This window comes from Trematomus bernacchii, unplaced genomic scaffold (genome assembly GCF_902827165.1).
Source record: "Trematomus bernacchii unplaced genomic scaffold, fTreBer1.1, whole genome shotgun sequence".
Classification (NCBI taxonomy): Eukaryota; Metazoa; Chordata; class Actinopteri; order Perciformes; family Nototheniidae; genus Trematomus; species Trematomus bernacchii.
Window position 1 is genome coordinate 6,635,416 of NW_022987720.1, and position 16,223 is coordinate 6,651,638.

Below are 16,223 nucleotides of genomic sequence, written 5' to 3' on the forward strand. Positions count from 1 at the left end.
AGTTGTTAAAAGTGATTTAAAAGAGCAGACATATTTTGCAGCCCTGTTCTGTAAATGTCTTCACGCTCATTGGTTGAGATTCCTGTCAGTCAAACTTACCCTCTATTCCCCGTGTGTTGTTATCGCGGTGTCTCGCATCTCGTCAGTTTGCTGGGTGGGCGTTCCTCCTCCGAGTTCGTCTACTGACTGTTGATGCTGTGAAGAATTTTATCCTCCACGACCAGCTCCCGATGTTTCTTCCTACGCTTGTGGAGGACATGCATCACTTTAAGCCAACTCGAGACAGACTGTACACCACCCGGTGTTGCGGATGTTGCCACGTCCGGACGGGGACCATCATCCTGGGAACTTGGTATATGGTGCGTAAAATGGTTGATGGGGATTAGCGAGCTAATGCTAGCTAGCAATGCTTGTCAATAAGTTCTGTGATAAGTTCGATAAAAGTAGCAAGTTACATAATGAATGTCAACCACACTTTCGATAAACATATCCATGTTAGTATTACGACTGTTTTCGTTAACTTTAATGTAAGCTAGGTGCTACTTTTTGACCATTTTAAACAGCCGTTACACGCCTCGCTTATAACTGTACAGAGAGCTAGCGTTAGCAGCCTGCTAGCATTACAGCTTTGACTAGCTCAGTATTTATGTCGATAAAACTCACCCAACCTTGAAAACGCGGTTATTTAATTGATATAAAGACAGTCAGTGGCATATTCCTGCTAACACATAACCGATTGGGTTCAGAGGGTATGAAATGTGTCACATTTTGACTTATGTTGCACGTAAGCACAAGCTAAGCAACATTCCGCTAATTTGATAGCGTAATGGCTGTCAAATCATAACAAGCTTGGCAATGAGGGAATCCACAGTAGCATGCTGTAAACCGGATACGGGGTTTAACATTATTTCTGTTGTTTAAAAGTATTAACATAATATTATCTAGTTTCTATTAGTTCATAGACAGGCTGAATTAGTTACAACTGTTTGCTAAGGTCAGCTATTACTGCCCTCTGCACATTTCTCATTCACTTCTGCAATAATCCCCTCCACCACGTCACAGAACAGATGTTCATGTTTTCGGTTGCATTTCAAGCTTTTTGCCAGCTGGACACTACTTGAGTCATACAAAAACCCATGAGCATTTTCCTCTATTTTCACGAAATCCCTGCTTTCACACTGATGTGTATATATAGTTACTCTTGTTCACATATCTGTATACATGTAAATTCACCTGATCAGAGTTTGAGTCCTTTTTTGTTGTTTTGTTATTTCTATTCATTTCTTTGGATTTTCTAATTCCTATTGTTATTATCCCTGTGTATATTTCCATTTTTACAGTTTCCTTTATTCTATTTCCTAGAGGGGATCAATAAAGGTCCATCTTATCTTATGTAGCACTAGGTCTCAAGCTAGACACACACAAAAAATCGGATACAACAACCAGACACAGCGATACAGTTAGTTAACGTTATGATTTAGTATATTTGGGAGAAGCTGATAATGTGGTTAATTTGGCTTTTTTGCATTTAATGATAGTACAGCTACAGCCAGATATCAGGAGGAGGAGAGATAAAGAATTTGCACAATAAGTTCCCTTCTCTATCCTCCTTGATATTATCAGAACACATAAACAACTAGACATGAGCAGCCTGCATGCTACACTTTTCTGCAGTTAAATTTGGAGAAGTTTTAGATAAGATGTTGAGGTCAGTGTCAAACAATAATGCTTTGTTTTGTCGCAGATGCTCTGGTTCCAGGTCAGTTCCAGCTCTAAAAAGCTAGTTTTAAATTATAGACTAGGACCATTTATTTATAGTATTTCACATTAATTTGAAATTCCATCTATTATAAAAGATGATATTAACTTAGATGTTCTTCCTTCCAGATAACCAGTTGTTTCAGGTCATGACACCATGTGCTATGTCTATTTCCCTTAATTTACCACAATATTCTGTATCTTGTGAATGTAGCAGCTTGAATGCTGGAGCGTCCTCAGGTCCTTAAATGGTTGCTCCTCACGCCTTCATTACCACATGATGATAAAGTAACCTTGACATAAAAAGAGTGATAAATGATTCATTGTTATCTTATCTTATCCATGCCCCCACATGTTAACTTCCTTAAACTGAAAACTAATGCCTGACCTTAAAGGAGTTATTTAATCCAAAACTGTTGTTAGAAAATGTTGTTAATTATTTAAAGGCTAAACAATTTGTTGGTAATGTGCTAAGACATGCATAATTGTTCTTTTAAAAACCCTCTCTCTTTTCCCTCCTTCCTCTCTTCAGGTAGTCAATCTGTTGATGGGCATCCTGCTGACGGTAGCTGTGACCCACCCGGAGAACGTGCCCACTATCGACTTGCAGTATGAGGTCATCGACCATTACTTTGCGTCCGACAGGATGTCTGGTAAGTGGTTAAATCTACATAAGAAATACTATAAGGGCTCTCAAACAGCATTGTAAAAAGACATAGAAATTGTTTTGAGTTTATGAGATTATTGAGAGGCATTTACACCTTTTTGAATATATTCATTCAAGGTAGGCCTTACTTCCACGGTGTTCAGATGAAGATGTTTTTCCCACGGAAACATCAAACATATGCTCTGGATTTAGAAGTGTATATGTGCTCAACAGATGAGCTGCTATTATGTGAGGTGGAACATGTGATTCATCTTCCTCAGGGAGCAAACCTCCCCACGGAGTGCAAATCAAAACAACTGTGTTCATGTTGTTATTGGACTGGCGTCACTTGTATCGTTCTTTTGTATTTCCTTGAGGTTTTGTGTTTTCGCTGAGGTGTTTGTATTTATATGTGCCAGGGCAGGGCTGGCAGGACTATCGGAGTGCTTTTTCCATCTGGCGTTTGTTCTGTTGATTTGGCTTGGTGACTCCTCTTCATTTTTCTGAAACATTGACTCAGCGGGAGAGAAGAGGAAACAATCGTTGTGGGTTGACCTTCCCACAGCAGGCAAACAGGAGTGTAATGTTAGCATGTTAGTGTCGCTTCATCAGGCTGCACGCTCTCTATTCCACAAAATGTTTGAAAGTTTTCCAAGATATTAAGAGATAACATGAGGAAAGGGTCTCTAGCTTTAATTTTGGATCAAGCTGATGATTTGTCTATAGTTAGTCTATAACAAAATGCCAAATGATTGTGTTGGTCCCCCTCTTGATCTTATGTGTAAGTTAATGAAATAACTTTGGATCTTAGACTGTTTAATCAGACAAAACGGACAATTTAAAGATGTAACATTTGGCTTAAGAAAACTGATTGTAAAACTGCACAATGTTCATTGAAAAAACATTGCTTTAACAAGAAATGTAGAGATTGTAGTAAGCAGTAACACTGCTTAATATTTTTGAATATTTTATATAAAAAAGCAATTTGTTGACACATCTGACCCTGGCCTAGTGTTAGTATAAACCTAAAACTAAATACAGGTGGAAAAAAACAACACAAAGACAAATAAAAAAAAATTAGACCAGTCAAAGATCCATAATAATTGAATGCTATGTTTTCACAAACTGCAAAAGTGGAATTTCCACCAACTCCAAAGTACAAGCCTTTTCTGTATTCCATTAACCAGAACTTAAGACTATGTTGTTTTGTTTTCTAAAACCTCAACTTGAGCTGCAGACAGTCCTCCATGTTTAGGTTGTTCTGCTGGAGCTGCTGAATAACAAAGAGAAGCCTCCAGGCCGCAGTGCTGCAGTAGCTTTCTCACCAGCATCGTCTCATCGTCAGTTGTGCAACAGGCACCATTGATTGAGGAAGCGATCAACTGAGTGATGGAGATAAAAGAGGATATGAAAGACAGGCCTTTTAATTATCCCAGTCTGAGTTTCATTGTGTATTTACCCACGCTACGCAGCTCTGAGGGAGAGGCTTAATGCTCCCCAGAGCCTGCCTTTAAAACTGAGTGAGCTGCAAAGAGCCCAGCCGTGGGAACTGTTCACTTGCAGAATGTAAATCACTGCTGCTTCAAGGAGAGCCGACCAATACACATCCATCCACACTCACTGATAACTAATGATTTATGTGCGAATAAACTCATTGTAATAACGCTTCCATGCTTTTTGTTCATTTCTTTATTCTCACTTTTTCTCCCACAGAGAATGCCTGTGTGGGATTTGCCATCTCTCTGCTGATGCTCACCATCAGTGCCATGATGGTGTATGGAGCCATCACTGTAAGTCTGCACAGTGGATACTCTGCCGTTTCTAATTCTCTTTTGACAGCGTGTACTTACTTTAAAGCGCCGTCATGGTTTCTTATGCTAATATATAATCCCAGGCGGCATGCATTGAAATAAAACCATTGCTTTCACGCTGTTTAATAATAGCACCCGATTTAAGAGGTAAGCAAGACGTCATAAGAAATACCAAAGCACCCTTCCCTTTTTCTTTAAACTTCAGTTCATTTCAGCTGGATGTTCAAAAGAGTGCTGGTGCAGTGGGAGTTGAGCACTCCATGCTTTGTTCTCACTGCCTGTCATCTTTACCTCACAGGCCTGCCCGATGGCATCAACACTGACAGGTTTGATAGCCTTTAGTCGTGGCCCTGCATTAAGCTGCTGGTTAGGATGTCTGCACAGTTAAAGGCTGACTCGCATCTGCAGGATCTGTTCATGCTGACGGTCTGCAAGAGTTATGCTTTAGCTGTGCAAGAACATCTCCCAGACAACAGTAGTAGAAACCCCTTTTCCAATGCAGTGTGGCGGTGCAGAGCCGCAGTTGTTGTAGTGTCCCAATTCAATATCCTAAATGTTTCATGTTCATAATGTACAAAATATATTTAGTACTTTGCTACATTAACTAAGATTGGAGAGTCAAGTAGGAGTATATCGTCCTTGCATTAAAAAAACACCCAGAATGCCTGTAGAGATTCTTGTAAAGTGACCCAGTTAAAGGAACGCTGCAGATCTTCAATCTTCTCTTTGTATTCGTTACAGTGAGGCTTGCTAATGCTACAGCGTCAGCACTCTCTGTCTCTGTAGGCAGGCTCTTTTCATTTACCCCAAACCACATGTGATGATGCAGCCACAGCCTGAGCGCAGAGCGAAAAGCGTTTTTTCAATCCAGGAAAGATCTTCATTAAACATTTAAGCTGAGAAACCCAGGGTTAGAATGGAACAAACACTGAAAGCTGTTTTGATTCAGGCTCTACAAGAACTTATCTGTAGTTCTTGTAGAGGGCAATACCTCCTTGATACAGATATGTCTAAATGTTAATCAAAGACATGTGTTTGGGGATAAGGTTGAATAATGCAACATGTTCCTTGTGTGACCTCAAACAGCCTCTGCCTAACTGATAAGTTTGTTCATTATAATTCTTTGTCTCCCCCTCTAATCGTTCTCCTCAGCATCGTGACGGCTGGCTCATCCCGTTTTTCTGCTACCAGCTGTTTGACTTTGCTCTGAGCTGCCTGGTGGCCATCAGCTCTCTCACCTACCTTCCCCGGATCAAGGACTACCTGGACCAGCTGGTCAGTGCCAACACATTCCTCTGTCCACGGTCTGATCCCATGGCGTTATAAATCATGACACCACTGTTATTAACAGAGGACCCTGACAATAGAAAACAGCATCTAATACTAAGCCTCATTGCTCTCCTTTTTATGTCATTTTTACCTAAAAAGACCACGGTTTCAGAATCAGAATCCCTTTATTAGTCCCACAGAGGGGAAATGTACGTTGTTACAGCAGAACAAGAGCCAAAGACAGCTTAATGTTACATGCATAAAAAAGTATTAAAGTTAAAAAAAATGTACAATATAATACAAAATAGAATAAATTAAAAAGTTACACAATTTACGGTTTAAGGTTTATGTAGAAGGGTAAAGATATTTTAATTTGAATGTCAATGTTATATTTGTAAACCTTTACAAGTTGTTCTTAGAGGAGAGTTGATTTAGTATCTTCATACTTTAGTGCACTTATTGTAAATACTTTTTGATAAGTGTTAAATGTACTTCCACGTTCATGGAAAATGAGGAGAAAACATGACTGAAAGCAAATAAGCTTCTGACTTTTTGACAGAATTCCTCAAAGTAATCAGGAAAACCACCAATGGATAAACATGTGTGTTTGCACAGCATTTCTTTGATTGTGCACTATGTAACCAGAATCCAAATCAAATACAAACGCTCTAAAACAATCAGGATATACAAATGTTGATAAATACTGAAAATGATTCACCTATGACATTTGACTGTTTAAACAACCTCAAGCTCTCTAAGGGTTGAGTTTCTTTCTGTGGGTTGCGTGGCAGCGTTGATGGAGATGTGTGTTGAGTTTAAAAAGGTCTCATTGATTATCTGCCGTCTGTTCTTGTCCTCCTCAGCCGGACTTCCCGTACAAAGATAACCTCCTCTCTCTGGACTCCAGCTGCTTGCTGCTCTTCGTGCTCGTCTTCTTTGCCTTCCTCATCATCCTCAAGGTGAAATCCTTGTTATTTATTCACAGATAAATCTGGTTTATTCTGTGTTTTGGTTCATTTAATTTCGATCCAATCGAACTTAAAACATAGTAAGTTTGATTTTTTTTAGATGAGGAAGTTGATATTAGTTAAATGTCCGTGGATTCAGTAAAGGGATGATGTGTATATAATAATAATAATAATAATAATAATAATAATAATAATAATAATAATAATAATACACTTTATTTGTATAGCACCTTTCATTCAAGTGCTTTATAGAAAACATAAAAACAATATTAAAATAAATACAGAACAAGATAAAACATCTACAGCGATTCTAATGAAATTCCCGTGAATTAAAGCTGACAAGAAATTAAAGTATGTTAAAATAAAACAATTAAAAAATGTAAAATAAAAGCAAAACAGAAAAAATACAGTAAACCATGGACAATGATACTATACTAGTGAGAATCGAAAGTTAACCCAAATTAAAAGCCATATTAAAAAGTATGATGACTTTTTGTGCTGTTTTTAAATTGAAAAGATATGTTGTGGTTTTAGCAAGTTTAATAATAACATTCAAAATAAATGTTTGCTTTCCAGTCCTACCTGATCAACTGTGTGTGGAACTGCTACAAGTACATCAATAACAGGAACATGCCAGAGATTGCAGTCTACCCGGCCTTCGAGACCCCTCCCCAGGTATGCAGGCTGCCTGACTGCTCTCTGATTGACTGCTGTGAATTTTACGAGCGGTATCTCTGTCACACACTCTACACTTTTTCATACAGCAATGTGTAATGCTGACGTTGGGCCAACAGGTGGCATGCTGTCCACGCAGTGATGGTATAAGAAGCCAAAAAGAGGCAGTAATCACATTAAGTGTTCATAAAAGAACAACCTGTCAGAAGAAATAACATTTATTGCCAGCTACCATTTTTTTAGTAACACCTTTTTATCAAAGTAAACAAATCTCCTCTTTAAAAGACTCTTAAATGTCTCTAATAGTTATTACATTAAAACGTTTAGTCATATTGATGAGATGACACACTTAACTGGTGGTGAGGTTATCTCATATGGAATTGAAATCCACAATTAAAAATATGTTATCAATTTGTCTGTCAGACAATGATTAAAATAATTGTTTGGTGTATAAAGCGGCAAAAAGCATATTTTAAAAGTTCCAAAATCCCAAATTGTCATATTTTAATCCCTACTTTTGTCGAACAAACAGCCCAATATCACCACATGTTCACTTCAATATCATAGAAGACAACCTGCATTAACTTTAGAGATGCTAAAATCAGTTAACTTTTAGCACGCTTAAAATATGATTTTTGACCATTAAGATTCTTGATATCCAGATGAATGAATTTAAAATGTGTATATTCCTTAGTTGCAGCCCTAATATGTGAGCATCTGGATTAATATAGATTAATGATGTTATGCTGATTTGTTTTCTTCTCCAGTACATCCTGCCTACTTACGAGATGGCGATGAAGATGCCAGAGAAGGAGCCACCTCCCCCTTACATGCCTGCTTAAGCACCAGCCCCTGTTGCCAAACCACACACACACACACACACACACACACACACACACACACACACACACACACACACACACACACACACACACACACACACACACACACACCACCATCGTATGCATTCCTACCTTGCCTCACTAACCCTCTCTGAACACCATTTCACCCTCACCCTCACCCCCCCCCTTCCCTGACCTACTGTGTACGTGTAAGGCCACTGACAACGTTTTGTTCAGCCCTTCCCTCTGTGTTCCTACAGAGTGTCTATAGAGCATCCCGGAGGTGTGAGAGGGGACAGGTGGGAAAGACTGAAATCTGTGTGAGATGAATGAATGAATGTGATGTTTGAAAAGCAAAGGAAGCTACCAGCCCTCGCTCCCACCCCTCTGGCCTTTTTTATGTCTTAGCAAAAGGGATACATGTGAAAATAAATTGCTTGAAATGCTATCATCAATCCAGCACCATCCTATCTATTGATTGATATATGAAGTGTAAAAAAAATATTATGACAATCCATTTATTATAGCTCTTATTGTTGAATTGTGTTATTTCCCCCCCTAATTATTTACACCTAGACTATTCCATCTCAGTCATTGAATGGAGTCTGTAGCACTTTTTCGTCTGGTATTTATTTAGCTTTGCTGTGGTTCAGTTCACTGCCACCCCTGACATTTTCATCACTCTGCTGCCCCGATGTGTGAGCAAAGATAGAGATTAGTTTCCCAGCTGAAACGGAGAGACAGACGGAGACAGAGAGAGAGCGGAGGGCACTGATGATGATGATGATGATCATTTTCTCTGCTTCCTCCTCGCCCGACATCTGGAGCAGCAGCTAGTCTTGTGAACATTAGTATTTGCATGCTTATCAAAAGCCTCCCCATTTCTTTATTGGTAATATGATTTTATCCTAGTGGAAATACATTTGACTTCAATAAACGTTTCTGAAAAATTATGTCTCCATGACTCTTTTGTTATGTCTAAGATTCTGTAGTAAATTCAAAAGTGGATTTAAAAGTGAATGGCTGTAAGTCTGTGATGTTGAGAAACACTTCTTGTTCTTCAGTCTAGGAATACTCTGTTACAAGTAAAAGTCCTGTATTCAAAAGGTAATTCAAGTAAAAGTACAAAAGTATTGGCATCTAAAAATACTCAAAGTAGGCTACTTGCTATGCAGATTGGCCCATTTCAGAATCATATGTTATTAAAATCATTTATGTATTGATGTGTTTATCAAGCTTGTTTAAGTGGACCAAATCTGTATTATGTTATTTACTGCTGGGTAGCTTGTGAATTTACTCTGTTACTGTGTAACTAAAGTCTTATTTGATCATATTTGTTATCATTAATCAATATCTGCAAAGTAACTAAAGGTACTAGGTAAATGTAGTGGAGTAAAAGTACAGTATTTAGAGTTGTAGTGGGATGGAAGTACAAAGTAGTACCTCAGAATTGTACAGTAGGCTACTTGAGTAAATGTACTTCACACCTCTGCTGCTATACGTCTCTCCGAAATGCTGCAGATAATATTTGAGATTTGTTCTATACCGTCCTCCATACCGTCTCTACCGGTGGAGGTCGTGTCCCACCTTTGGATTGGACAGGCGGTTTGACGCGTGGTGCTGAGAGCCCCTCATATGGGGAGGCGGTCAGTGAGGACCCTTTGAGACCGAGACAGACACCGGACAGACCACCGGAGGACTCTGCAGACATGATGAAGACTTTGCTCTGGAACCTGCTGTGCTGCGCCGCGCTGCTGCTGCCTGATGCCCGGGCCACACAGCCTCTCAGTGCCGGGGACCCGCGGCTGATCTCCGCACAGAGCTACGCACAAACACGACTCAATGGCCGACCCCCGATCAGGACCCTGAACCCAGAAAGTAAGTTCTGAACGAGCTGGTACTTTCTAAGTGTGAGGGAAGAAGTTTACAAAACTTTAAGTCAAAATATAGCAATATGAAAGCATTAGTAGTGGAAAGCACATTTATTATTTACTTTAATAAGAGTTTCGAGGTACTTTATAACACTACAGATTTAACTCCACTAGTTTATGTGACGTTGTGGTTACTGCTATTATTTTAAAAACACAAATACAATTTACTGCTATAAATGAACAGTCGTTTTGGTCTCTGACCCCTTACAAAATTAAGTATCTACTAAAGTAACATTTTCCTTCAAAAATTCTCTGCTGGTTTTATTTAAATAACTTTATAAGTCGAGGCATTGGGGATTTTTTTTCCTCCAACATTTGAAGTTTGGTGGTATTAAAAGACACAATTAGCGAATGTCTTTTGCCCCCTTTAGTGTGTTTTATGAGGCAAATACCTTGAATTTTGTGTCAAGTTTGGTTTTTGCCCCAAAATACTTTGGCCAGAAGCAATACAGCTCTTAAAAAATATAAATATGAAATAGTATGAATATTATTATTTGTTTTACTTTCAAAACTATGTAGTAGAAAGTACTGCATTTCTCGCTCATATGTAGATGTAACATAAACTGTATTTATTCAATTAAAGTACCTTAAGATCTTACTTAAATATAGTAATTGTTCCTATATCCACGCCAGACTTTTTTAATCTCATGTCAGTATGAGTTAAAATAGAAATAACTTAAACTGTTTTGTACTGTTATGTATTTTTTGCATATTACATTAAACATGAAAGGCCAGACCTGGTCTAAATGTAATGTAACCAGTAGTGGATGATTGGACTTTACACTTTTCTTAAACACAACGTGCATGAATTGTGAAATGTGTTTACTGGGTGTTTCACAAGTATTATTATACGGCATAATCCAAGCTTGTTAGAAAACAAACCCACGTGGCTGAACTTACACTCGTGCTTCAACTAATAATGTGTCTGTCTATTGTTGTCAAATGTCAACTTACACAACTCTCCTGTAATTTCCACCTACTAATGTTCTCTATCACTTTTCCTTTCTGGTGTGCCTGTAGGCCACAGAAGTGCTTACACGTATAGAGGAGGGTATCACTACCACTACCAGCCACCAAGGATCCCTCCACCGGTAGTGTATAGACCTTTTCCTATGTCTCCTCCACTGACCTACCACAGACCCTCACACCCCATGCCCCCATACCACCACAGATTCACCGGCCCAGTGGCTCCACATATGCATCACATATACAAAGGTCTATCTCCACCAGTAGTTCACCACCCTCATCACAGGCTCAAAGGCCAGTTCCCTCACACATTGAAAGGTCCCTGCCTCATAAAGACAGACCCAACAGTGCCACCAGCGCCTGTGGTTCCCCTTCCTCCAACTCAACCTCCACCTTCACCAGAGCCGACAATACAGCCAACTCTGCCAGCAACGACAGTGACCACCATGCTGCCGGTGGTGGTGGTGACCACTGTGCCGCCGGTGGAGACCCCCGCTCCTGTGACGCTACCGGTCAGTACCCAAAGCGGCTTCATCACCACCGTCAGTCCTGAGACAGGTAGAACATTACCAGTCAGGTTTGCTTTCCAACCCAAATCCTCAATGCTGTTACAGGTCAGATCTGTTTGATTTGAGACAGAATAGAAACACACACAATTTATAGATTCTTTGTGAGATATTTTCCTTCTTACTAGAGAAGATTCACACCACTTTCACATCTGTTTGATTCATATTAAGCATTTGATGTTTAAAATAAGACAAGAGCTAACACTGATGTCTTTTTTAAATAAAAGCGGTATTTGACACTGAACTGCAGAAATGTAGTTTGGTATGTTTATGTTAACGGACAGGCAGGGCTTCTAACAATGTCTCCATCTTTAGGTGTGACGTCACTTTTTTTTGTGTTGACATCAAGCATCCTTTTCATTCAAGGAAATGAGATAAAAGGATATGATAAGACTATGATGGACTGAAATATTGAAATGATGTCAGTATGTTTAATGGCATACTATATCATTTTATTTGTTTACCACTACATGGATGCACAACAGTTTCCTTCTGTCTTCATGGCAACATGTGTTGTGTATCCCACACTGACAGTTTAACCAAAACACTTGAATGTTTCTCTGAATAATGATTATGACCTAATCCTGCCATGCTTTGGTTGATCACCAGAGACAGACTCTCAGTGCATGAGCCGTCCCCTGGACCTGGTCTTTATCATTGACAGCTCTCGCAGCGTGCGTCCCGGTGAGTTTGAGAAGGTGAAGATTTTCCTGGCTGACATGGTCGACACCTTGGACATTGGCGCAGAAGCCACCAGAGTGGCTGTGGTCAACTACGCCAGCACGGTCAAGATCGAGTTCGTCCTCAAAAACTACTTCAACAAACCCGACATGAAGAAAGCCATCACCCGCATCGAGCCCTTGGCGGCCGGCACCATGACAGGCCTCGCCATCAAGACCGCGATGAACGAAGCCTTCACCGAGGAGTCCGGAGCCAGACCGCGCTTCAGGAAAATCAGCAAGGTGGCCATCATCGTGACAGACGGGAGACCCCAGGACCAGGTGGAGGAGGTCTCGGCCGCAGCCAGGGCTTCAGGCATCGAGATCTACGCTGTTGGGGTGGACAGGGCCGACATGCGCTCCCTGCAGCAGATGGCCAGCATCCCCCTGGAGGACCACGTCTTCTATGTGGAGACCTACGGCGTCATCGAGAAGCTCACCTCCAAGTTCAGAGAGACCCTGTGCGGTAGGACAAAGGGACCTGCAAGACCTTTACGCCACCATTAACCCCGGTTCTAGTTCCTCAGTAAACGGCACCTACAGTCTACAGGGGGGTTGTTGCAGATAGAGGGTCATTTACTTTGTTATTGGTGAATTATAAACTCTGAAATCATGAGGATAAAGCCAGATGCCCTTAACCCCCACATGGACTGCAGATGTCGGCACTAGAACCTGCTTTTAGTCGAACAGTCTAACCAACGTAAAGTCTTGGGGCTGTGCGGCCCTAAACTTTCAGCTTCTCTTTCAGAAAAAATTTATATGGTAATTGTTAGTCGTGTTTACTGAAGCCCTAAAAGACAAGTGACACAACATCTTTAACAAGCAGACTGATCTAAATTGAGTCGTCTCCCGTGTTTATGACACAGAATCTAATTTATAGCCAAAAGAAGGACATGACAGCAATTGGTTCATGACTTGCTAACACACAATAAGTGTATGTTGGGTTGAGAGTGCATGGAGAAATTGAAAAATTGGAAGAAACCATTTATGCTTTTATTAGTAGCAGTGCACTTCAGCCTCTAGTGGCCAAAATGAATATTACATTTAAAAAATGTTTTCCTCCATATGTAAACAAGTTACTCTCTGGGCTTCCGTAAAGTTGTTCAGAGCATCTGAATGGTGTATGCTTTGAATATCTAAATATGAAATGATTTATATGCATAGCCGAACCTCACTTTTGTAAACCAATCTCAAAAATAAGGCATTCCAACTAATAAATGCAATATACCTTAATATGGACATGGAACCTATCATATTCATTATATGATTTGGTAACAGTGATCAGAATAATTTATTAAAATATCTCGATTTTGATTAATTTCTTTGGACAAATGAGGTTCTGCTGTAAACTTGTATGTACTGGTCCATATTTTACTGTCCTGTTGTTTGTCTTGTCCCCCTAGCACTTGTGAAGTAATGTATCCATGTAACTTATAATTACTGCTGTACTTCAGGGTTCTGTGATTTTACCTGTGTTGTCCAACACACAGTGAACCTAAGCAGTTTGCAAATGACCTTGGCTGAGATGTGGTGAAGGTCTATGAAGGAATCAAGTTTTTCCACCACAAGTGACATTTGGTCGAGTACAAACGCAAAGGAAAAGCTTGCAAATATAATATACACTAAGTAAAAGCTAAATAGATGTCAGAAATTATATTAGAAACAGCTGTAGCAGTAAAAAAATTGTTTATATTACTCATTTTTGTCGACATTAGAAAGAAACTGATCACTTTTACCTGAATTATTTGCAGCTATCTTACCAATCAGGATCTCCTACTTATATTAAAGTGTATCCAGTATCCATCCCTTAACCCCGGCTTATTGCAGGTCTGGACCCCTGTTCCATTGGAAATGACTGCGAACACATATGTGTCAACAGCAATGCCTCGTATTACTGCCAGTGCCGGATCGGTTATATCTTGAATACGGACAAGAAAACATGTTCCATGAAACGTAAGAACATACTGTATGGATTCCTGCAGCAAACATGATGTGTTGCTTTGATATTAATTAATGCTGCCAACAGTACATTTGTGAATAATGTGTTTGGCTTCCAAGCAGGGCTTCACAACATCACAACCAACTGGTGCACAATTCTCTATAATTCACTGTTTGCTGTAGCACATGTTGGACAATAATCGGGTAATTTTATAGAATTGATTGAATATTGCTGTAGCAAATTGAAAATGCTAAATTAATATTGTAGAATATTTGGGAACATATTATTTTTTAAGCTTTCTTCAGAGGCCCAGTTGGAAAAGTAGAGTGTGTGTTATCGTATGTGCTTTTTTAATTCTCTGAAAGATCTGTTACACTGATGTGAAATTTGCTTTCTCCTGGAGAAGAGGTGAGGGCGGTGGTGGTGGAGGATCCCTGCAAATGTGAAGCCCGACTGATGTTCGCCAAGCAGACCCAGGCCGCCCTGCAGCAGCTCACAGCCAAGAATATCCTTTCTGTTGTTTCAGATGGAAGAAGTTTTATTATAAACACTCTCAGCGGCACATTTCTCTGAGGCTGATACCTGCTAGCGCTGTTATTGTAACAGCATTTAAAAGCGTGTCTTGTGTATGTTTCATCATTTAATTGTGCCTGTACTTGAGTTTCCTTGACTGATCTCACTGGCCGATGTGTCTGGGAGGATCGAGCGTCTGGAGAACATGGTGGGCCGTATTTAAGAGCTGCGCACTGTGGTAGGTGGTGACGGCTTTGTTCTCTGGGGGGGGATTTAAAGGAAAAGTCTCCCACCCACCACACAGTTTGACCTTTCGTTTATTTACTTTCTGCAGAAACAGCTCGCCAGTTTACTTCCTGGACACGGACATGTGCTTCCTGTCATCCAGCCTCCCATAACTACTGTACGGACGTCAGACACAGATGGAGTGAAGCTGTGATTCATAAACCAATACCCCTCAAGCTACTGTAGTGGACTGTTGAGCTAAAATATATGCAGTTTAATGTGCATTTAACTACAGTTTCATTTGCATTTAACGAGTTATTATATTTCCTATATATATATGTGAACATGTACAGTATAATTAGTATAAGTTATCCTGTACTGTATTATGTATGTGTCCTGTTTGTACAAAGTTGCATATTGTATATAGTAGTGTTTATATAATTGATTTATTGGATGAATTTAGTGACAGATTTCAATAGAAAAAATATGACATTTGACTACATTAGATATTTTTGCATATATTTGTTTATTATAGACTCTCTGTTACAGTTGAACTAAATCACTTGTCATGGATAACAATTGTTAGTAGTCTGTGAAAGATATGAAATGAAAAATAATGTTTGCTAATATTTATAAATGTAACCAGGCAGACCAATTGGATAATAAAAAAGCCACAAATGAGAAAGTTGTTGTACACTTTTGTCTTTTTGAGTTCTCAACCGTACAATACTGACAATATTATTAATATTGTTCTATAATACATATTATTCAGACATTTGAATATAACCCTCCAAAACAGTCAAAACTACTTAATAAAAGGCTAATGGGAAAATACATTGAACAGCTTTTGCTTGAAAGATTTCTGACCATCAACTAAAAATGTTTATTTATTTCTGTTTAATAACAGTTTGAAAAAATTAAACCTTACTATCATGTTAAAAGGCTTATAAAACATCTCACTGATACCATTGCTTGGTAATACTAAGCAATAAAGGGTTTTATTTATTGTGAGGTCAATTAAAATCCTTATCATGATAAAACTTATTGTAAGTCGCTTTGGATAAAAGCGTCAGCTAAATGCAATGCAATGTAATGTAATGTAATGTAATAAATCCCACAGTGTTTTTTTATAAAATATTGATCAGGATAAACTCTATATCCAATAAATGATATGTCAGAATAGACATATTGCTCTGAAATGTATTTCTGCATAAACAAGAGAGACATTGTATCAGTTTATATAATATAACTGGACATTTGAATACCATGTATGTATTTCTGTGTCAATAGAAAAGGGTAAACACGATGGACGTTCTAACATTTTTGTTAACAATGTGTTACAATTGACTCTGGTTTCACAAAAACTATCAAAGCGCTCAGATATTTGAGGTCAGG

The 16,223-nt window shown here is 39.2% G+C and overlaps 2 protein-coding genes across 3 annotated transcripts; both read left to right on the forward strand.

Moving 5' to 3' along the window:
• Positions 1-114: 114 nt before the first annotated feature.
• laptm4a (lysosomal protein transmembrane 4 alpha) lies at positions 115-8,919 on the forward strand. The gene is made up of 7 exons (XM_034142654.1): positions 115-359; positions 2,291-2,411; positions 4,118-4,194; positions 5,368-5,490; positions 6,348-6,443; positions 7,029-7,127; positions 7,895-8,919. The coding sequence occupies exons 1-7, from the start codon at positions 231-233 to the stop codon at positions 7,967-7,969; spliced, it is 720 nt and encodes a 239-aa protein (XP_033998545.1). The 5' UTR covers positions 115-230; the 3' UTR covers positions 7,970-8,919.
• A 762-nt stretch (positions 8,920-9,681) lies between these two features.
• On the forward strand, positions 9,682-14,826 carry matn3a (matrilin 3a). Of its 2 annotated transcripts, XM_034144152.1 has the most exons (5): positions 9,682-9,847; positions 12,042-12,617; positions 13,979-14,104; positions 14,497-14,595; positions 14,771-14,826. In XM_034144152.1, exons 1-5 carry the CDS (start codon positions 9,682-9,684, stop codon positions 14,824-14,826), a joined length of 1,023 nt encoding a protein of 340 aa, XP_034000043.1. The 2 variants fall into 2 exon arrangements, with proteins under 2 accessions (XP_034000043.1, XP_034000044.1); XM_034144153.1 differs by lacking the exon at positions 13,979-14,104.
• Positions 14,827-16,223: the final 1,397 nt, after the last annotated feature.